The 23663-nt window shown below is 46.1% G+C and overlaps 1 protein-coding gene across 1 annotated transcript in view; it reads right to left on the bottom strand.

Moving 5' to 3' along the window:
* The window catches only part of ADCY9 (adenylate cyclase 9), a gene marked incomplete at its 5' end in the record, with an annotated part of 85000 nt that overhangs the window by 19854 nt on the left and 41483 nt on the right, over window positions 1-23663 (bottom strand). Inside the window, 5 exons of the mRNA XM_010148043.1 lie at window positions 835-1043; window positions 3940-4042; window positions 8723-8940; window positions 13655-13759; window positions 18985-19157. Coding sequence (XP_010146345.1) covers window positions 835-1043; window positions 3940-4042; window positions 8723-8940; window positions 13655-13759; window positions 18985-19157 — 808 coding nt within the window. The remainder of the gene's footprint in view (window positions 1-834; window positions 1044-3939; window positions 4043-8722; window positions 8941-13654; window positions 13760-18984; window positions 19158-23663) is intronic.

Below are 23663 nucleotides of genomic sequence, written 5' to 3'. Positions count from 1 at the left end.
CCTACCAGGTGTCCGCATCCGCGGCCAAGCCTGACCTCCACGGGCACTGGAGAGGCAGAGGCACAGGGCTGGCAGGGACACGAGAGAATTCAGGGACCGGGGAGCGCAGAGGCAGAGTTGGGGCTGGCACCAGCCCTGCGAAACCGCCCTTCTGCAGAGACAAATGAGTGCCCCTTCCCTCCTCGAGCAGCAGCCGACTGTCACACAGCCCAGGACTCGGGGGAAATGCTGAACTCCAATTATGCGTCAAAGAGAGGAAACACAAACTATTTGAGTATTAAACCCATTAGACTCGGAATAGAGATCATTAAGAAAACTAATTCTGGGCAGATGCAGTGTGACTTCTGCAATTTAGTTTTTGTGGTTATTGGAGAAAAGGACTGCTCTTTGCATTTCGGATACATTATTTTGGTTTTAGGTATACCAGGATGGTGTACTTTTACCGAGGAATTTAAAGGTGGGTTTTTTTCCTTTTTTTGAAGGACAGCTACAAGTTTTCTCTTTGAATTCCCTCACCCTGATGGCCCTGCGAGGGCAGAAGGTACCCGGTTGTGTGCAGCATCCCAAGGGACAGTAAGAAGGGGCAGGCACGACACGCTGATTCGGTTCCCTGAAGAACACCTCCTGTCAGAGCCCCCTTTCTCTCCTCCAGTTTCTGTAGCCAGATCTCCCTTTGCACAAGGTCTGCCACAAGCCTTCCTGGCTTCACTGCCACGGTTCTCCAACTATTACAGACCCAGTGAGTTCCAGGGATGCTGGCAAACCAAACGCCCCCGAGCCAGCCATCGCTTTAGCTCTCACTGCTGTTTCGAGACTTTCTTACGCTTTATTTACCTAATTGAGACGACAAGGGAGAGCACCTCTAGCAGGATGGCGATGATGAACACCACGACGGCTGCCGGTGGCGGGGGGGACGCGACCATCCCGTGTTTCAGGAAACACGTGATAGAGAGTATGAGGAAGACTGTGGTGGAGAGGAACACGTCCAGGAGCGAGCTGAAGGTAGCGCTGGCAAACGTCTTCACTGGAGCATTCCTTATGACCTGTGTAGAATACAGGGATGGAGGGAAGGGATGAAAATAAATAAATGCTATTTTGCTGAATTCAACTGTATCATTAACAGCAGCTCACAAAAACAAGCAAAGAAATACAGAACTTTCTGCCACTTCATTAATCCACCATAAGCATGGTTTTGAAACAAGAAACAAAAGAGGCAGTTCAAAGGCTATCACAGCTCCCTGAGAGCATGTCTGGGTTGAAAAAAAGCACTGGCAGCACAGCCCCTGGGTCTTGGGTGACTTTTACAGAATATGATGATACAGAAACAAACCATGTGAAAATTGCCTATTCTAAAACCATAATTACTAGCAGATAAAGCTACAAGCAGTTTTCTTCAAGGGTTTTCATTTAAAATAACCACAGATTTTACAGTAAGCCTTTTAGCTCTGATGGTTCTGTAAGAAAACCCTCCAAACACCACTCTACAGAAACAGTCACTTGCCTGTGGCAGAGTTCACGTCTCCCTTTCAGACCAGATTAAAAGCAGCAATTGGGACGGTATGTAATCTGAACTGATCAGAGCCCAAGTTCTGCTCTTCCGTAACCCCTCACCGCACATTCCCATCCCGTCTTGTTCTGGCCCCAGTGCTTGTGCAGCTGTGTGCTACTTTGGACAGTCCAGCTGAAAACGACATCATGAGCTCCACATCCAGGCTTACTCGGCGTCTTACGAGTGTTTGTATCTGCCCAAGGGACCGCAGACAGCAAGTTCCAAAGGAAAACAAGAAGCATGTTACCGGTATCACCGTGAAATAGCCCTGTTTGGGTACTCTGGTTTAATTTGGGAATTTCCTTTCCTCCTCAGAACACTGTCTGCACTCAGCAATATTGGGAAATGAACTTGCTCCTCGTTTGTACCTCCCCATGACCTAATAAACTCAGATAACATCATTTCAGGGCCAAAATTATCTCTTATCTGAACTGCAGCAGAATCCTGTTAGTCCACACAGAAAGTCCCATAAACTGGATGAAGGAAAGCAGCACTGTACCCTGAACTGACAGCGCTAAGGATGCCCCAGCAGTGTGAGCTGCCAAACAAGAACAGGCTAAGCGAGCTCTTGGGAAGTGTTGTGGTGTACAGAGAGCGATCACAAACAGAGCGTGCAGCTGGCACTGTGTAGTCAGAGGTAAGCTCAGCGGTGTTGGAAGTGACTTTCAGCAACAGTTTACTGCCAGGGAATTAAAGAACCAGCAGCACTGACAAATCATTTCACTCTCCAGAGATGATCTGTTGTTGGCGGTGTTGTTTTGGACGAGTGCTGTGATAATATTAAGGCTTGCAAAGGTTTTTGCCCCAGTGATGCAGAGTTACTGTCAGAGAGTGAAGATTCTCATTTCCAGGGAGGTTTACATCATCATTTTCCCATTAACAGCTTGCCACTAACAAAATTTTTCTGCTCCTTCTCTGAATTTCCTACATATCCACATTAATAGGTCAATCTGTATATGCTCGACTATCACTGCTTCGCTTCCAATCTTTCCACTGGAAAGAACTTGTTTACTATTCACTGTATAGTTTGTGCAAATTTTGCAGGCTGTATGCCACGGGAAGTTTCTCCCTGTTGTTGCTACGTGAGCTTTATTCAGGGAGATAGCACCAGAATCCAGCGCTGCAGACGAGTATGGAGCTCCCAAACAAACAGAACTGCAACACAACCATGCTTCCCTTTGTTAAAAAGAAGTAAGGTAGGTCTCATGTCAACACTGGAAAACAAGCAAACAGGCTATTGCTAAGGACAAGGTTACAATGCTGCCCAGAACAAAAGCAGCCCATGAGCAGAAAGCAACAAGCAGTGGCAGGAGAAATCCTACCTGCCCTCAAGATGTAGGAGATATGGGGAAGAAAAGAAATCAACACCTATTTATCACGATGCAATTCTGACCCAAACTAATGCTCAACGCTACTGGAAGGGAAGGGCCCATTCTGGCTGCTGGACACTTACCTTGCAGTGGGCTCCAGCACTTGCCAACCTCTCTGTGAGCTGCTGGTTCAATACAGGAGAAAACAGACCCAGACGGGAAAAGAAAAAGCCGAAACAGAAAACCAAACCAGGACTGTTTTATGCTAGGCTAGGAACTGGCTCCCAGCAGGGAAGCCTGACAGCACTGTTAGAAGGAGCAGGGAGTAGGAACAAGCTGGGGAGAGCAATTGCCCTCTTCCGGCTGCAACTCTTCAGCCACGCGCGGCAACGCAGCCGCAGTCAGCACTGACACCTAATGCTGCTACGTGTAAACTTAAAGCACCTTGCTAGTTCGAATATCAACAGGCAGGAACATCTGCTGACAGGGACAGCCTGCAAAAAGCCCCCAAGGGGATTAAGGACTTCTTACACTTGGTCCAGAACCCTCAAGAAAGCACCAAGTTCCTCACAATTTACTCCCTGTTCCTTACAGTTACACAGTGTTCTAACTGCCTCCGAATGCAGCACGCTTACGGAACTTGTGACACTGGAGTTCAGAGCAGGTTTGGGTTACAGGGATAACGGTGAGGCTGTGACAGGGGTAAGAACCAAATTCAGAGTCACCGTTCTCAAAGTTAGGTTGAGAAGGGAAGTAGCATTCAGTGCTTTACTTTCACCTTAGCATGGTTCTCTGGCATGCCTAAGGCCTTAAAACATTAACCAGAAAATGGAGAATTAATTAGGATATCTCGGTGGATGGTGCAAATATATTTCCAGCCCAAACGTTGGACTACTCAGGGCATGGCACAAGACAGGCAAACTGAAAGGAGGCTGTTTTCAGAGGCAGCAACACTGAGTAGTAAATCACATCTGACATGCCATGACCCTTGTCAGCGACTGCAATGAAATGTGTTAAAAACAACGACAGACAGTTGCTCAGGCAGATTACAGAAGGAAACCAATGCCAGGAGAAACACACCTCTTCCTGATAGCTCGTCCTGTAGGCCATCTCCAAGTCCTGATCCAAGAAGTTGAGGCTCAGCTTGTTGATAGGCGGTTTAAAGAAGTAGTCTTTCATAAGGCTGAAGAGAAAGATGATATCAACATCAGTTTACTCAGCTGCATCTCCTTCAGAGCCCACCATTCCGTGGATTCTGTTTCTAGGGAACGCAGGCACTTGGCTTTGAAGTTCCTGCAGCTTTTCTTGGCTCTCAGTCGCCAAGGTACCCCCTTATCCTCATCACTCACTCAAAGGAAATACGTTACCAAAAAAAGGACTGAGCAACCTTCTATACTTTCAGGAGGAGATTAACAAGTCCTTCCTGACCCTTAACAGCTAAAACTGCAGATGGCTACAGATAATTGGAATATAAAGCTGGCAAATAGCAAAGGTTAATTGCTGCTACAGAGGCACAACCTGAGGAGACGTGTGGTTGCAGGATATTTGTGTCTAGCTGGAATTCTATCCTTCAAAGCAAGCCAAGGATGACAAAGGTGAGAAATCATTAGGAAAAAAGAAAACACCCATTTCCGAAAACAGCACTTTCTTGTGAAATAACTCAGTAACTCAGCTGGGAACATTCCCTTAACAATCTGGGCTGCAGAGAAATGGAACCTGAGGAGGCAGATTGCTTGCATCCACTTCTGAAACAGAGGATTTGAAGTCACCAGAATCGTCAACAAAGGGGCTGACAAGTAACGAAGCTAGCTCACTAGGACTAAGGAACCAGGCAGCAGCGTCTTCCAGAGGGCATTTATGCACTCCTTCACCTTCTCTTCCAGTGTCAGGCGCAGAAAAAACCCAAACACAAAAGATGCCTCCATCATTAAAATGTTGTTTCTATTCCCCACCCACTGGAGCAAAAAACAGAACAGGTTTTGGGGTTTCCATCAGTTGTAAGAGGTTTATGAACGCAGCTTCCACACGACACCTATGGCACCTGATCTGCAAACGCTTTCTTCCTCTGGGAGATGTCGAGGAGCTGAAAGGACTCGACTGACAGAGCATGGAGTGCTTTGTGCCCCAGGGTCGCAGAGCAAGGTCACGCCAGCTTATGGCGTTTACTGCTACGACAGCCCGTCACCCTCTTCCACGCAGTCCTCCCCTGCGGCTTCAGCACACGCGCTCTCGCTCCGAACCACCTTCCACTTCCAAGCAACCGATTCCGCTTGATATTTACAGCGAAATAACTGCTTTGAAAATTGCTGTAGAATCTGAAATGGGGCAGCGGCGTTCCAACCGCTATTCCCACCTTGAAAACTGTAGCAACAATTAGAGTGGGCTATTTCCAAGCTGGTAAGTCTCAGCAAAAACCAGAGGCGTGCGCGAAATCAAATTCTAAGCAGATGAAGAAGCTGAAAGAGCAAGTCTGTGTCTGAACTCTTCTTGTCAGAGGGAGTGGTTTGGGGTTTTTTTCTGTGTATTTTTCTACAAACACTTAGCAAAGAGGTTTTTTGGAAGTACAAGCTCCCCAGCACAAAATGGCACGCGGGAAGCATTTTTTTCCTGAGATGCAAGACCAACCAAACGCACGTTCCTAGACTGAAGCTTGAGAAGACAGAAGACTTCCACCATGAACACTGCAGATACTTTATAACCTTTAAACATTCTGGCCTCCGCCAATATATGACAAACATCAGGATGCTCTGAAGGATGACAGAACACATTCACTCGTGGCCCTCTTCTCTCTTCTTTCTTGTCTTCCTTCCCTCACTTCTCTTAGATGTTCCTGAGAACATCTTGTAACAGGAATTTGGCAAGCTTTTGGTTTTTTAAATACTGTTGAATTCACTTTCTTCCTGCAGGGAAGCTCAGCAGAGCATCATGGTGATGTGCCGGAGCTGCGATGCGCTAAGGATGTAGGAACAACAATCCAGTCTGCCAGTGCAGCATGAAACAGAAGACATAGCCCGGTAAAACCAGGGCGAAGGCAGCATTTCTGGTCTTCGCCAGTGGTACCGCACCAGTCCAGCTCCATGCCAACACTCTGTCTCAAAGAGGAAGATCCCAGTTTAGTTGGCTGATTACAGTCAAGTACATAAACTGTGTCCCAGGAGGTGCTGTGCCTTCCCAGCACAAGGGATTTCTGTTTTCCCTGAATCAAGCAAGATTGGGAAGTGGGAGATGAAAGAAAGAAACACATTTGAAAAGTATTTAAACGGGAAATGGAACCAAGGAGGCGATGAAGGGCTGCTCAGCGCCTAGCTTCTGGAGGAGCTTCACGTTTCCCTGGGACTCTGCTCTGTAAGTCTAAAGAGAGCATTGGTAAGTACTGTCCTGATTAGTGCCTAAGTACTCATTTCTTGTACTTCAAAAGGCTTATTACCCAAGGAATATGTCATTTATTCTTGGAGACAAAAATCTGAAGAGTGAGAATCCTTAGAGGGTATCCCCAATTAAATTAAGTTTAAACAGTTTGTACTCTTACACTACAGTTTTCTTTTAAAATACACAGTAACATGCAGACTACAATGAACAAAGCCTGGTATTTTTATAGTGGTTGCAACAAAGCCAGACTCAAAACTCAAACTATATGCTGTTGGCCAAATCTATTCGATCAAGCTGTAAGAAGATGGAAATTGGTAACTTCTGTGAAAAGGATTCCTGTATAATGCAGTAATACAAACATGCCGCACTAACGCCGGCTTTATTATTCTTCTTTTCAAAGACCACTGGAATGGTGCTGAGGTATCAGCTCCGAGGTGAATCTCAGCACACAAAGAGAACCAGTGGCCACTCATGGAAGTCTCAGCCACACACCTAACCTCTAGGAAGAGGCTGGGAAATGAAAACTATCACCAGTGCCTAGCATTACCTCCAGACCAGCCCTAGGCAGCTTCCCAATGAGGTGTACAGGCTCCTGAATCGTCCCTGGGATGTGTTTAACTCTTCCCAGCTGCCCGGGAAGCCTGCGACACTGATTCCTTATCACCATCCCTGGGCGAGGTACTTCCTGTTCACGCTAGTTTGTATCGCAGATAGCAGAGCAGCATCGTGCCCCACAGTGGAAATCGCTGCCCAGTGCTCAGGAAGCTCACACCTCGCTGCTGCTGGCTTCGCAGGAGCTCAAGCCCAGAGCAGCCAAACCCCAGTACAATTACTGCGAGTGGGGTCTGAGGGAAGATGGCCAAGGGGAAGTGTGGCCTTCAACCTGCCTGAGACAACTCTGATTTCCCATTCAAACATCCTCACAGATACTAGATGTGGTGAGACCAACAACACGTTACTTTTTACAGTAGGGGATCAAGGATGTTTTTAACATTACTTTTTACATAGGACACTGCCTCGAGAAATGTTAAAAAGGAGTGATGTAGAACGGTAGGCTTAAACCATTTTGCACAGACCTAATTAATCAGAAGATTATTTTTGGAAAGTTATGTTTACATGAACTGAACTCAGCAGAGAAGTTTCCCTGGCAACAAGAAATGGCCCACTTAATATGGTAATGATGATATTTAATTGAGACCAAAAAAAAGCCAGGCTTTGGCTGATATCAGATCATGGTCCTACTTTTTCCTTTTTCTGAATCAGAAAGATTTATCTGTTTTGTAGGCAGAGGAGGAGAAAAGCACCAGGAACACAAGAGCCTGAGCTTGGTATCTTCAGAAAACCAAAGGCATAAATTAAGCTGTTTCTCTAATCTAAAATCTGCAGCATGCTAGTTCCATTTCAAACAGGACCCCAATTTGTTCTTGCTGCTTTCTGCCAACATTTGGACTTTCCCAATCCTTCTGTCTTCTAATATTTGAAAATATCAGCTAAACACATATTCTCAGCCACTAATGACAGAATACACATAAAGGTAAAAAACAAGGAACCTAAATTTTAATTGAAGTTGGGCACAGGAGAAAAGCAACCTGAAAAATACCCAGAGAAGAGACTGGAGAGGGATTGGCGTTCCCCCTCTTGCTTCCCCCTGCTTTAGCCATGTTTTCAGTTAAGCCGAGAGCGTCCCTGTTCCAAGCAGCCTGGAGTCTACACAAGCATACAGTTTCAAGGATATTTAGATAAAATGCCCCTAATCTGAGTGGAAGCAGCAAAGCAAAAATAAGAATAGCCATAAATAATAACAACCTCAGGTTATCTGTTTAGTTGATCCAGTCAAGTCAGTGTCATCATAAGGGAAATACGGTTCTGTGTTTACAAAAATCACACGCTACTGAAATTTAGAGAACATTTTCTTCTGCCCAAAATAAGTATTTTTGTTTGAAACAGAGAATCGTACTTTACAAAAGGCTGTATGTAGGCAGTTTGTCGATGAGAATTCGCTCCTATTAATTCTGCTTCCAAGCCCAGTATGATTTCTAGGCATTAGTTAGTGTTATCAGTTGTTGGTTTTTTGCTCTACAAAAATGTGAGTTTTTTAGCTCAGATTTTACGTTACACTTTAAACTGCACAGGCAGGTAAATGTGTGCAGTAAGAGGACTTTTGAACATAAAGGTAAGAGTTCAACTTCATGACAAGTCATTTAAAGAGTAGTTTTCCTTTTCGAAACATCAGCTGAAGACTAACTCTTCACCATGGACATGATGAAAAACCTGGCTTTACACATTCCTGACCAGAACGTTCCTGACATCAAGTTTCTACTATGGTTTAAAAAGAATATAGACTTTTATTGGAAAACATACGACATGTTATATGTTAACAATAACTACTGATATTAGACAAAAAAAGCACGAATCAAGATTAAAGATTTGAGCCCCCTGTTACCGCCTTCTCTGCTTTACAGGATTTCACACTGTACAGCTCGATTTCCCTTACCTGTCTTCTTTAATCACATCCACAAAGTGAGCATCTGTCTTCTCTCTGATGTTTTTGAACCTCAAAGGAAGGAGAGCTGACTGATCCAGACTCACTCCGCCCCATCTTCCTTTCTCTTGCAACATTTCGTAAAGCGAGGTTTGACTATTGCTGAGCTTTTCTTCCTGCGGAGGGCTCAAAAGTCCATTTTGAGTCTTTGGACTGTGTCCTCCCGGAGCCTGAATGACAGACAGCAGAGCACACACGGGCAGCATTAGTGGTTGAGACAGTAGACACAGGAGATTTCACAGAGCAAAAGCTGAAAGAAGTGTTTCCTTCAACACACTGAGCTTTTACCCGGTCATGTCAAAGACCTAACTCCACCTGCCCTGAGGCCGTGCATCTTCGGCCAGGGCATGCCTATTTGGTGGCACCCGTTTGCTTTTTATGTCCCAAAAGTACATTTTCACACACCCAACGAAGACCAGCCATGAGCCCAAACTTCATTCACTCACCTTAAGGTCAAGATTCTTCCACAAAGCTTTCTAAATACCTACTTAAATGCTGCTAGCTTTCCACAGGTCACGAGACAACTCACTCTGCCAGGCCTTGCTGATCCTTCCGCTGACCGCTACAGCCCTGCTGCTTTCCCAAAGACAGCTTCCTGTCTCCTACCTGCGGAAACAGCCCTTTTCTACGTCTCATCAACCCACAAAAAAATGTGTCCTGCAAATTAAACTGTGCTTTCTTCAGTGACTAAGAAATATTTCTTCTTTCTGGTTTTCTTCTGCCTTTGTACTAATTAGTACCACATTTTTAAATTTTGATACCAGCTTGCAGTACACAGTAGGATCAATGCTTCTTTCATTTATTTGAGAACACAAATTACTTTTAACCAAAAATTTTTCTATTTTCATGGAACCTGAGGTTCCTTCTTTTTATATTTTCTTTGACCTACACCAATATGCACTGAAGCACTTCCAAATAAATTAGACAGCCGAGTATGGTTAGAATGAAAATGAGCTGCAGTTAGTCAGGATCGTTTTCAAATGCAAACATATACCAAACTTGGCATAGTTGAATGTTCATCTCCTCCCCTCCCTGTCTTATCCTTTATCACGTATCATTTATCCTCATCCTGAAACCCACTCATGACAGAAGTTTCTGCATTTTCTGCCTGTACAGCAGTGACAAGCTCCTCCAGAAGACTATTCTTGGATGCCACTGCGGTGACCATAAATAAACACCAGAAATATCACCACCACCCCAACCATGCACTGAAATCTGGTACTTAGATTGTAAAATCAACTTAAAGTTAAGTTTCTGTCTGCCCATGCAAGATAAATTCAATCTCCTTGTGCATCTATCCTGTAAAGCAGACGAGGCATGTGAATATAGGCAGGTATGACTGAAGGTGTGGACACAACCAGTGAAGAGACAAGACTAATGGAGCAGCAGCAGAACATCACTGTGTGCAGGGAAGAGTCAGGGAGCACGGGGCCTGGGCTCCCTATTGCTGCCAAGACCTCAAGAGCTCAAGTCTTAACAAGGTGTGATGGAACGGTTCCCTGGAGCTACAGGAAAAGCAAGAGGAAGGTGCACTGTGCTTCCCCTTCCTGCTGCCCAGGAGGGATGCAGGGTTCCCACCCTGCGGGCTTGCCCTGTTGGAGGTGTGAGCCCCAGAACCACGTGCTGGGAACCAGGAGATGGAAGGATCCCCGGTCTAGTCCCGTCTACCACTCACGACAGTCGCTTTGGCAGCTTGCAGGTGTTCACAGCCCAGTGACAGCAGTTGACGAAGCAGGAGAGGAAATTCAGTCGTTACCCTGGTGTGCTGCCAATGTTTTGCTAAAGAACATACTCCACAGCAGAGAAAGGTGACTGCAGCAACACATAGCTCAGCAAAGACTGACCAAGTCCCGGGTCGGGCGAGGTGCGTGCCAGTAAGTTGGAGGCTTGCACCTCCCCGTAAGCCAGAGGCACAGAACTTCTCACACAGAAGGTCACCAGTTTCTTTTGTGAGGGAAAAGACCCAGCAGCATCAGAGCAAGCCCTCCTGCAACCCCAACAGCTTACCCAGCCTGCCCCCAGGGAACACGGCTACAGGGCACAAGGTGCTGCAGTGCCTGGTTTTGGGATGAGGAGTGCTACCAGAGGCAAACCACAGAGAACTGTCCAACAGGCTGCTAGAAGTCTTCATCGTCTGGGGTTGGTTTTTAATTTGCGGTAAAGATTATAATTGCTCAGGGCACTTCCCACAACAGCATGAGGCCAAAAATAAAGGAAGGTCATAGTTAGCACCATAGTAAGGAATCTTTCCTCTTTTCCTCACCCCTGCAGCAGACGTCGTTACTCGAAAAGCAGCAACCCAGTGAACAGAGTTTTTGCTATGAGCAGCTCAGAAGAAAGATTACAGGCTCCTGTGCACTGTGTGCTTTCCCTGCCTGTTCCTCAAGTCGATTGGAAGAATGCAGCGAAAATTTCTGCTCTTTCAGAGAAGGTCAGCATGGACTTCTCTTGGCCTTTTCTCTTTAACTCCTTGGCAAAGGCTCAAATCCCTAAGAAAATTCTTCCCTTCAGTCAGCTCAAGGTTTTCCTGTGCTGTCTCCACTCTTAATCTTAACGGGGGGGATTAGAGTGAAACTGCTTGTGTGTAAGGAGAAAATCCCTATTTATTAAAATACTGTTAGCTCCAACGTTACTGTGGTTTCTGGTGGCTGTACAGGTTTTATTGAGCACTCGGAGATTCGATGTACCACATGACAGTTTCCTTCATCAAGAGACAGGGAGGCTCCAGAGGCCGTTGGGACCCACAAAGGTCCAAGGATGTGGTTAACATCATTAACATCCCCCTGAAGACAGGGGACATGAGTGCTGCAGGGCCAGGCGCAGCGACATGGCATGGGAAGGGAACAGACTCCGGAGATGAGCTCATGGCTCTTCTTCCTGAGAAAGCTGAGGCTGCGGAGAAGATTTGGAAATCAAATGCCACAGCAACTGTGTGCGTGTAGCTGTTCTTCAGTTAAAGAGGTATCCCAGAGTTACTGGTAGCCACTTGATGGGCACCATTTTTGACTTAGCAATACCTAAATCAAATCAAAGAAGGACGGGCGATTCGGTCTCCACTAGCACGCTTCTTCCAGTGAAACGACAGACATGCGATTCAGTGCTCTGCAGACCTCTTAAGCAAGGTTGGAGGACTCGCTGATTAACACACATGAAGCTCATACTGCTGGAGGAGGAGGAACTTACAGGATAATTCTGATAAAGACAACATGTGACGCGAGGCAGTTGGTACTAAGGAAAATCTCTGTTTGCAGCCGGTTCCTGGAGATCCCTGGCACGTGGGCAGAGGCAGCCTGGGGAAGAAGCATCTCACGCATACCATCTTGGCAGCCCAGGCACATCTCCCACAGTGTATTCGGTCTTAAAGATCTCATGCTGTTCCGAGACCAGTACCTGCTGGCCCCTCTGCTCGACCTCCCTCAGAGCAGAAGGGATCGGTTTGGTTTTTTTTTTTTCTTAGGCTGTTTCCTAGGAACCCTGGCACAGAACGCGGTACAAACCATTTCAGTCCAGTCCTGTAAGGCAGCCCCTGCTTCTGAGCTTACAATTGAAGCATAGGAGACAACAGGTCAAATACAGGCAGAAGCAGAGGGACAAACACAGATAAATGTAGGAGCTCATCAGCAGAATAAATGCTGGCAAGTAGTCCCATTAGCTCTGTGTGCAAGAGTTGTTGTAAAGACAGAGGTGAAGAAAAAAAGCCAACTTAGCTATCTCTGAACGTGTTTATACTCGTTGGAGTGAGTCCAGAGGAGGCCACGAAGATTCTCAGAGGGCTGGAGCACCTCTCTTATGATGAAAGGCTGAGAGAATTGGGCTTGTTCAGCCTGGAGAAGAGAAGGCTCCGGGGAGACCTTACAGCACCTTCCAGTACCTGAAGGGGGCTACAAGGAAGTTGGGGGGGACTTTTTACAAGGGCCTGTAGTGACAGGACAAGGGGTAATGGGTTTAAATTGTAAGTGGGGAGGTTTAGATTGGACATCTGAAAGAAGTTCGTCCCGGAGAGGGTGGTGAAGCACTGGAACACAGAAGAGAAGAGATGCCCAGAGAAGCTGTGGATGCCCCATCCCTGGAAGTGTCCAAGGCCAGGCTGGATGACGCTTGGAGCAACCTGGTCTAGTGGAAGGTGTCCCTGCCCATGGCAGGGGGGTTGGAACTAGACAAGCTTTAAGGTCCCTTCCAACCCAAACCATTCTATGATTCTGATTCTATGAAATGATTCTCCCCAAGGAGGGAAAGCATTAAACTTATTTTAAGATAAACCAATCAGGTGATGAGCACTGGTAGCCAGTCTGCATTTAGGCAGGAGCTTAATATTCAGGAAGGAGCAAGAGGCAACAGGTGGAGCAGAGAAGCTACGAAGGCCACAGACAAGATGAGAAATAGGCAACATCTGGTATTGTAGAGGAAGTAGGTGGCTTCAGTAAGAGTCCCTAAGCAACAGGCAAGGCAGGCAATCTTGGCAGCAGCATGCTGAATATGTGAGACGCTGTCGGTCAGAAAAAGGATGCAAACTGACTTAGCCCAGAGCTATGATACAGAAGACACTGGCAAGACACAGGTGTAACTTGTGGCTAGGTGACACAGAGCCAAGTGGTGTAAGGGGTGGAGAACGTGGATGTGTTGTTTGTGCTTCTTTCTTCGGGTAGCCTCAGAATCATTTGAAAAATCCAACTTCCAGGTTCTTCTCAGTATCAAACTGGGCTCATAAAAGTACTAATGATTTTGAAAATGTGGAGGGGCTCACAACTCCACACAATTGCTCAAAAGCAAAACTGGTTCTGCTGCTTAAGAGGTTGGATAAAGGAAGTGCAATACAAAAATGGGAAAGCTAACTGAAGCAGAGAAATACGGGAAAAGAAGGGATATGACAAATAATTAAATTACCTTCGTACTGTTTTTATGCTCATCCTGACAACCATTTTGGATAGCTCCTTCGTCTATGCTGACATCACAGTGGGGAGCAAGAGTGGTACTACATGAAGGGCAAGGCTGCAATGAGACAAAAAAATTTTAGCCAGGAACATTCTGGTGTCCTCGTAGTATTATGCAATTTATAATTTGGTCCACTTGTATACTTGCGGCACGGCTAAAAGATAAACAAAGCTGCAGGCTGGGAAGCAGGGAGCAAAATCTGACTGGAACAGAATGCACCATCGCAAAAATAAATCACAGATTTTCTGTTTCCTGAGGCTAAATCTCATCCAGGAAAGCTTTACTAGTGTAAGACCACGATACACTGTAATCAGTGCGTGCTGGCAAAGGACCTCCCCAAGAAGAAGGGAATACTCTTCAGCGAGAGAAGTGCCATTTTCTTGTTTAAAAACTGCCCGCAAAAGGATGTGAAGGATGTGAATGGCATGATGAGTGAAGACTTCGCACAAAATGCAGCAAAACTAAAACAAAAAAAAAGGGGGGGGTCACAAAACATCACAGTGCATGATGAACACCACAGGGAAATGGAAAGCAACAAATCTGAAACTAATCAAGGGAAATAGTTTTTCATAGAGTGCTCTAAGACAGCATGGAGGAGCTTAGGCCATCTACACCGCTGACGCCAGACACCCAGCAAACGTCACCGGAAACGAGGAATGCAAAAGCATCAGGCCTTGTAATAGCTGCAGGTTATGCGTTTCGGAAGCAACCTAAAGCGTAACACTTCAGCTTTTGAAACAACCTAACCCCGTGGAGTTAAAACGTGATAATCTTAACTGGGATACAGACACAGGGCTAATTCCGCGTTCTTCGGGCTTTTCTCCAGTCCTGGCCAGGTGCAGGCAGGATGCTGCACCAGCAGGACCCTCAGCCTGGTCCCTGCTGGCAGTTCCTCTGCTCTGGAGACGGTTTGCTGCCACCAGCTTCGCCCAGCAGTCTACTACCAGGTACAGAGACACCAGTCATGGGGAGCGGCACACTAAATGGGGCACACTCTACTCAACGGCGGTAGGCGATCCACCAAACATCTTGACCAATCTTCCAACAAGCAACTTGAGCCTTTTGTCCCAAACTCAACACCCAATGTCCATTGTATCTGCTTATTCTGGACTCAGGAGGGATGCGTTCAAGCCCCTGTAGTCTATCATTCCCTTGGTGCAAACCACAACAACTTCTGCCTCCGGGTTCACTCCCTATTTCAGACAGCAATGTGTAAGTGTTTTCAGAGCTGACTGTTCACCCAAAGCCCCTTTTCTCTCTTTAGTGCCATACCTCAAACTGAATACTGTGGCATCTTGGAGTAATTTCTCCCAGCCCACCCTTCCTGTGACTGCTGATCCACTGAATCAATGCCTCTCACACGCTTCACAAGGACTCTGAGGCTTCTTAGCCGACAACAACCCACCGTATCCGCTGCTCCTCAGGAGCAGGGTCCACGCTGGGGCACTGAAATTACTACGAGTTTCCTATTCTGGCATCAGATGAGCAAGTTACATCCAGTTCTGAACCTGGACAGTCTGAACAAATACCAGCCCACCTGAAGAAACTGTGAAGTTGATTCTTAAACGGTTTTGTTTAAAAATAATCTAGGACTAAATATCATGAATGCCTTGGCCACTTTGTGGATGGCAATATTAGACAGCTTTAAAAATGAGTATGACAATGGGCTAACAAGCGTTCTGTGCTCCCAGAGCGTGCTTTAGTAGATTTAAGCATGGAAGAAGTCAGTTAATGGTAATAAAAAACAAATCCCTGCAACGAAAAATAAAGAAACTACTCCCTGTTTGATCTTCCTAATAAATCAGCAAGACCACCTCAAACGCCTAGCTCCTGGGGTTAAACCAGGAGCCAAAAATCTCACAAAAGCAGCCCGACCTTTTGAGAAGAGGCGCAAGTGCACCTGACATACCCCACACGCTCACTCAACATCATTAACTCCATTTTCTACCGAGGACATTCACACAAGCCCAGTGTGTATCTGACCTCATCGCGATGAATAATACATTAATGCACTTTCAGCAAACACCAAGACAAGCAAAAGTACTTTCTGTTTTCATACCAAGGGATGATTACTACATTTTTACAACCGCTTATGATTGCCTGTCAAATAAGGGGTTTTGTAAAATATGACAGGGAAGATAAACCGGTACCAAAACTCCTTGAGCATCTCACAGTATTTTCATTCAAAAGATTAGCTGCTATCAGAGATTTACTTATAGTTTTTAGCCTCCATCTTCACAATTTTAATTATGTACATGCATTTTATCGATACCCATACTGCAGTAAGGTTTGCAATTAAATGAACTAGAGATACACTGCAGGAGAGGAGGAAATACAATGCCTTTCGTGGATCAATTGCTGTTGCGTTCTCCTTCCTGACCTTCCGTAACAGATCTTGTCCATTACAACATCCGTTCAAGCCCAAAATGTGAAAGTCATCCTTTGCATCCAGTATGGCGACTTATTCCCTTTCAAAGAAAAATACTTCAACTTGCCTGGAATTTTGCCCCTCCTACTTAGTCTCTTTTGCAGAGCTGGAGTCATCTCCTCCTACACTGACACTGTTTACAGCTTTGTATTTAAAACAGTTGGCAAGTAAGTCATGATTCTTTTGCAAATTATTATCTCCAGACCCTATGAGCAAGCTGCAGGCTTTAAAAAAAAAAAAAAAAAAGAAACACAGCACTGTAAAAAAGAAACCCACTCCTTCTCAAAAATTGTGCATGATCTGTGATTAAACCGCATGGCTATTCTTTGTGGGGAATTTTTAATATACATATCTTTATTTTTTTAACACTGTAAGATCTGCTCTAGCACGGCTGGCCAACGAAATATTCCTTGAAAGCCTGACACAGCCTTCTCGGTCCACAATCACTCTAACAGCTTACCCAGCCGAGAAGGCTGGTGCACATCTATGCTGGAAAGCATGCTGTGGAGTCTGGCATACCTGCACCTAGCCATGCTGAGAAGCACGTGCGCGTGGCTCTCCTGGGCTGCAACCGTGGTCACAGGACACATTTTTAAGCAAGTGCTCAGCATTCACACGACTGCTTCATCACTATGCTGCAGGCATTCCGACACGTTCTGTGGTACGCGTTACACGGATGCCTATCAGACCACGGGGAAAGCTGAGTCTGGGGTCACTCAAAACTCGCTCCAGCATCAGTGTATTTGGGGCAAGTCAGGCACGCTGGTTTTAAAAGCTGTTTAGGCGATCACTGGCCAGGCCTCCAGTGCTCACGGTGATGAATAAAACCAGGTTCCCATAAGCACAACTCGATGCAGTAGCTTTAGCACAACGGCAGATAAGGTATCCAAGGCTGAAACCGAGCTGGCGTTTGTCCTAGATGCTCTTCTGAAGCAGCTGCTTTTAGCTTCTCCTTCACTTACTCGGACAGCCACGTTTGCACTTCAGCGCTGTGCCGACAGCATTCAGAGAGCAATTAACACCCAGCCAAGATGGTCCCAGAGCAGAAAATCGGGGACTAGGCAGCGAACAGAACTCGGTGGGCCAGCAGCATGCCTCCACATTGCATACGAGCTGTTCAGGAACAGTGCTGCATCTGCATCAAAGAACACATACCATAGCTGATCCTGAACAACAGAGCTGGTTTTGGACTTGGATTGTTTGAACAAGTTCCACCATTTAATCAGAACAAATTTTATCAAATCCTAGCTACAGTCAGGTCAGTCCTGTAGCTCCACAGTGCTCCAGTTACAGCTTACCTTGCTGTCTGATGTTAACAAGACACCCTCCTTTCTCTCAGAACAGCACCCTCAGTTTTACTGCTTTAACCCCTGCTCCAAGGACAGGCAGCTCCGTAATTCTGCTCCACTTGGTACGTTGTTCTTCCTTCACCGCCTGAAGCAGAGAGCTTTCTACCCCGTACTGTCACGTCTGTACCAGGGCAGCACAGACAGCCTGATGTGTACACGCACTGCTCCAAGATGCACTTTCCTACCTTATTTGCTAGTATCTTCATTGGAAGACAAGAGACGGCTGGAAAGCTGGTGCCTGAGGGACGCCAAATATGTTCCTTCTTACACAGAAGAAGGAATATAAAACTATCACCAGCAACTTGGATGCAGTCAAACCACAGGCAGTGTGTATTTTGGGGAAGCATAAAGATGGCTACCGCTCCCTTCTGTAGTTAAACAGTCCTGGCTCGCTCTGTAAGGAGCTCACTTAACTTTGGACTGGATCTCTGGGCCAGCCTTCCAGCTCACCTCACTTACAATCCAGTGTTTTCACTCTAAAACTTAAAACCTGGCACAGGGTAAAGGTGCCCTACTCTTGCTCTCCTCATCCAGATGACGAGCAAACAAGCAGCAAAAATGGAGTAGCATGAACGCACCCCCCATCAACTCTGCCAGTTCCATCTCAAACCTGTGTTGAAGAGATCCTTTCAGGACTCAATACACTGAAGTCTGAGGAGAGTGACCTGCAGGGAGAGGACCACCTGTGGGTCTGGCATTCATGCCCAGCTCCGGCAACCTGGGGCAAGGAACTCGGCACGAACGAGAACAGAGAATAGACATGTGCTGTTTGGGCAATCTGTTCTGAGCTGCAAGATGGAGAGTAACAGCAAAGCCTTGAAGTAATACACATTGTTTCACAGATTTCCTTGTCAAGAGATCTTGTGAGAGGCGTGAACATAACAAAATGTCATCATTTCTCTAAGCTGAATCCATACAAATCATTGCCCTCAGTTCTACATACAGGTTTCTAGAGCAAGCAGATGAAACACAACCTCATAGCCTACCGGAGCATCTTCTCCCACCATGCAAGCAATTCCGTTCCCTGTTTGCAGAGATGTGTGTTATATACTGATAAGAAAAGGTTCACAGATAGGTGACATGCGTGACAGAGGAACAGCAGAAGCAGGGTGCAGCGAAAGCAGAAAATCACAGAAGTTACAGTAGCTGCTTCAAGCATATTCTTTATTCCCCCATAAAATCGATACCATTGAAAAAGCAGTATTGACCTCTCAGTGCTGAAATATTAAAAATGTTATTTCAAACCATCTTTTAAAAAGCGTTCACCTTATTTTAGATGAACTTTAGCTTGTCAATTGGCAAGGCATTTTACTTTGTACATTCTTTTGTCCCTCAAACTACATTTCGTCACTCTGTGTACATATACACACAGGTATATGCACATATACATACAAATATATAAAAGCAGTGCATAAACAAACTTGTAAGGTTTCCTCATCCACACATCTCTCTCAGGTTTGTGGAGTTTGAGATTTATGCTGCTTGGCTTTGAAAGATGAACTCACCTTCGGCTTCTCTGCATGTTTGAGAGTCTTTGTCAAGTCCACGGCGTTCTCGGCTGATGATGCTCCCTGTATCCTGGCTCCATCTCCGGGCTCCAGGCCAGGAAGCAACGCTTGCGAACAGCTGCAGTGGGGCTCCTTCACCTTCTGACCAGAGATCAGGTAGGTCTTCAAACCTACAGGAGAAAAAGAAATGAACAGTCAGAACCACAGAAAGACAAAAAACTCCAGTCCTTTCGACTTCTCAGATACAAAATACAGTAACTATCAAAGCAGTATCAGAGCTTGGGAGTACCAAAAGGCAGTGGCTGGGAACAGCAAGATGCTCGGCGTGAAGTGGTGGCAATTGGGATTGCCCAACATCTGCTGTCCCAGATGCAAGAGACTAAGACAGCAACCGCCAGGACTGATGTGTACTTTATTCCATTTTCACTGATGTACTTCTGAACAATAGAGCTAAGACCTTATGTAGTCGCTTCCAAGTTGTAATTGGAGCTCAGACATTAACTCTTTACTTCTGGAAAGGATTTGCAGCCTGGTTTTCAGTGGTATCTGTGCTAATATTCTACTTCTGAAAAATCAGCATGTATTCCTCTTCTTGCACTCTCCATTTGTCAAGGAGATGTCGTGAAGATTGCTTAATGCTGGTAACACATTGAGAAAAGGAATGGCGTTTAAGTGCTCGAAATTCTGACGGGTTTTCATAGTTAGTACAGACTTCACATTTTTAAAGAACAAAATCAATCTCTCTCGCACGTACGCCCACACTCGCTCTCTGCAACTGTTGTATGAATTGAAGCATAATTGGAAAGCAGATCCAATATTAAAGGCCATGCTGGTAAATGCCATGTTGTATCAAGCTGAGCTGTATCAAAAACCTGTTCAAAAACATAAAAGATCTGAACTTCATTTAGTATATCACTTATTTTACTTCCTTGAAACTTCGCGTTATGATGTTCTAAGTTATTTCTAGGCACAAAGACTAAGAAGGAGCTATTAATCACACTGCTTTCTGAATTCAAATGAGTTAATTTTATCGCCGCTGTATGGGAAACCTCCCACTCAGCAAGGAAGGGCACGGACGTGCTCCAAAAAGCGTGGAGGTCATCAGCTCGCAGCACTGGAAAGCGCTCGTCATGTCATGGCACCAGGCTGTTGTCCCGGGTGATGCTGCAGCCGAGCGCTGGCTCCGGGGACGGCTGCTGGGTCTGTATTTGGGTCAGCTGGGCATCACCCCCTCCCGCCGGCGGACACTCGTCACCCAGCTGCAGCCAGCCACATGACTGGCCCAGCCACCAACTGCACTCGCCGCCGGCCGCAGGATGAAAGCTGGGAGTCGCGATGTCAAGTCGCAGCCCTTGGAAGGGGGCAGGATTCTGTGTGTTATCACAGGGTCACTCTTTCATACCCTTTTACAGACAGAAAAGCGTATTCTGCAAACCCTTTTCTGTCCATAACGTGTAACACAGACAGTACGTTGTCTAGTACCTTTCCGAGAGAACAAAGTTCGACACACTAAGAACTAAGTTAGCAAATTTGCAGCTTCTCTGTTCATTCCACTGGCGAGTTCAGCTCCTGAACACCTCTACAGCTGATGCAGGCATCTCTATCGACCATTTCACCCTCCGGCTGCAGAGCTGCTGGGAAAGCTGCGGCGTTCCCACAGCCTCTCCAAGCTCCGGGGGGCACTCGCCTGCCTATCTGCCATGTGACGCTAGAGCCAATCTTTATTTTTGTATCGCTTGCAGTGGTGCTTGGATTTTATTTGGCAGTGCCGCTTAATAAAATCCCGAGCTGCTGCTGGCTTCCAGATGCAGGGCAGTTGCTTTAAAACTTATATTGATGGGGGTTGTCATTTGAGGAATTCACCACAATCAGCTTACAATTATATGTTTATTGTGGTAAAATCAAGAGTATTAAGCTTACTACTCCTATTTTTAACAGCTACCTTAAGCAACAGGATTATTTCACCACTCCTATTATTCCTCTATTTTCTCCCCTAAACAAATGTATTTTCTTTGGGGTTTGGGTTTTTTTTTGCATTTTTTTCAAAGGCACTTTTTATGTCTTATGTGCTGCACCGCATAATTATTTCGTCAATCTGTTGCATACACGAAAATTATCTCCAGTTTGAGCTCCACGCCGAGGAAAAAGGGAAAAGGCTACGCTACGCCAGTAATCAAACATGGGTTTGGGAAAGCAGAACCCACCCTCGCCCCAACCTGGAACCGCAGTGTGCTGCAGGTCCTCAACCCCGCTCCACCCCTCGTCCTTCCCATCCATGACAAACCCACCAGCCCACAGCTGCTGCGTCCCACGGGGTTTGAAGTCGACTAAAATGGCTGGTTGTTGGCACCAAGAGCATGAAAAATAGTCTCTGTTACCTCCTCGTGCTCCCCAGCCGCCCCACGTCCGCTGACCAAGGAGCCTTACTCAAAACGGATCAGTTGAGATCCTGCAGAATCACAACAGACCTTCAGTGAGATGTCGGCAGGGCTACTCCTAGCACTGAATGCAAGGTCAGGGTCTCCAGAGAGCAATTATGGGAAAAAGGCTGGTTTGGGGAAGTTTTGGAAAATTAGGAGGTGTAAAACCTTTCATCTTTACAGAACATTACTAACACTGCCTACCTAACGCTTTGTTTGTTATTAAATCCTTCTTACGATAGGAAAATTCAGTTTGCTTTAGTATTCCTTGCAACACTTCACAAAGCTACTCCCACGTTCAGTCTGAAATATTTCAGCATTAAAAAAGGGGTTGTTAATTCAGTAGAACTCTATTGATGCAACGCATTAGCCGAGAACAGCGTTCCCCCTCCCTCCACATCTCCGGTGAATCAGTACAACCAACACCGTCATCTTCCACCCAAGTGGCGCCCGGAGCGACAAAGCACATCACCACGCAGCACCCTCCGATCAGCTCAGCAACACGCCGGTATGACACGAAGAAGCCACCGGCGGAGGAGCTGCTATTTGACGGGAAAGCCAGCAAACACGGCGCAGGTTTCGGTGCGCGCTGCTGCGGAACGACGTCCTCAAGACACGGCTGCGAAGGACGCGCGACGAGATGCTTGTACGGCCGTTTATAGAGGCAAAGCTCGTCCTTCCTTCCCCTCCCGCCATGCTCAGTCCCACCCCCGAAATTTATTCAAAATAAATGCTGAAAGCTAAGACAACCTCAAACTGCCTGATAACGGATCTGTACTCTGGCAGGCTTTACCCCGCAGCGCATTTCAGCCTTTTCCAGAGATGGCTCTGGGAAGCAAAGATGGGGAATTGGCTACAACAACCCATCGCCCCAACACATCAATTTAACATATATAGTATTTTCTGCCCTGGGGAAAGAACGTGTTACATCATCTATCTTCGCGAAACACAAGCCATTTCCTTCACTTGTCCTCCAGTTCTGAAGATCTGCACGTGTTAAAAAGAGGAACAGCTCCTGTGTGCAGAGCCAAAACACTCATTGCTTCAATTCAACCACTCTGAATATTGACACGGCAGGCTTTCTCAAGTGTATTTTTGACAACACACTTAACAGGCAGGATCTCCACAGAACTACAGTGGGTTTATTAGTCCTCCTACCGCTGAACTTCAGAAGCAGGAGGAAATTTCTGTACATGGCTCCTTTCTTCAATTAGCTTTTTGTTTTATCAGCGGCATTTCTCTGAACTTATAAAAGCACACAAAACCACCCCAAACACTAAAAGGTACTACTAACAATTAAAAAAAGAAAAATCAAATGCATGCACTCACATACAAATGATTTTCTGTATGCACAAAAATAAAAGTATAAATAAGGCTGTGTATAAACATCCTAGTCTTCAACCTGGTTTGGCTAGTGTGAGAAAACCCAGTCGAAATGGAAATGGGCAAATGGAAAGTTGCGTAAGGTGGGCTCAGGCAGGGGCAGGCAGAGGGACGGGGATCCTGCCCACGTGCTGCCTCCCTGCCTGCACCCTGCCTGCCCTGGATCGTACCGAAGGGTCAGGCTGGAGCAGCTCTGCCATCCCCCACTGTAGCTGTGTTTGCAGGTAACTGGTGGGAAGTCACTTGCTGGGACGGAACGGGTAAAGGGAGAGAAAAGATGCTTAAATTAAGTCATTAAATTCCTTTTCTTTGGCTCATTTATCCTTAGGACTCCAGGACAGAAGCCATTGTTGTGCCAGTCTAACCCGACCTGTGCGTAAGCAGAGGGCATCCCTTTGTGCATCTCCTAAAGACGGGCTGTCTTCTCCTACATGAGATCTCAACAGATGAGGGATTAACACAGAAGTTGGTAAGCAATTCCTTGGCAAACCAAGATTCAAGTTTCAATTTTTCATGTTTCATGTGTATGGAACTGAAACTTTTCTAGCCCTCCACTGATAGCAGACAGGAAAATTACCTTCTCTCTGACCAACTGAATGTGTCACGCTTCTCACGTCTCCATCTAATGAACTTCAACTGCTTCCGAAACCCTTTTCAGCACTGATTCCAAGAGACACCAAAAAGGTGACGACAACAGTTCAGTCATGGGCTTACTGATTCGTTTCATAAGGAAGTAATCCCACTCTCATTATATACTCCTGTTCCTCCCTCCGTGAATTGCTTCACCTTTTTAGTGGCAGTACGGGGAACCAGCGTTTAAATACCCGGCGACCTCCCTTTTCGAATAACCACTGCCCAGTGCACAGCCCTCTG

This window comes from Eurypyga helias, unplaced genomic scaffold (genome assembly GCF_000690775.1).
Source record: "Eurypyga helias isolate BGI_N326 unplaced genomic scaffold, ASM69077v1 scaffold7653, whole genome shotgun sequence".
NCBI lineage: Eukaryota > Metazoa > Chordata > Aves > Eurypygiformes > Eurypygidae > Eurypyga > Eurypyga helias.
The sequence above is the reverse complement of the archived record's forward strand: the minus strand, read 5'-3'. Positions and strand labels throughout refer to the sequence as shown.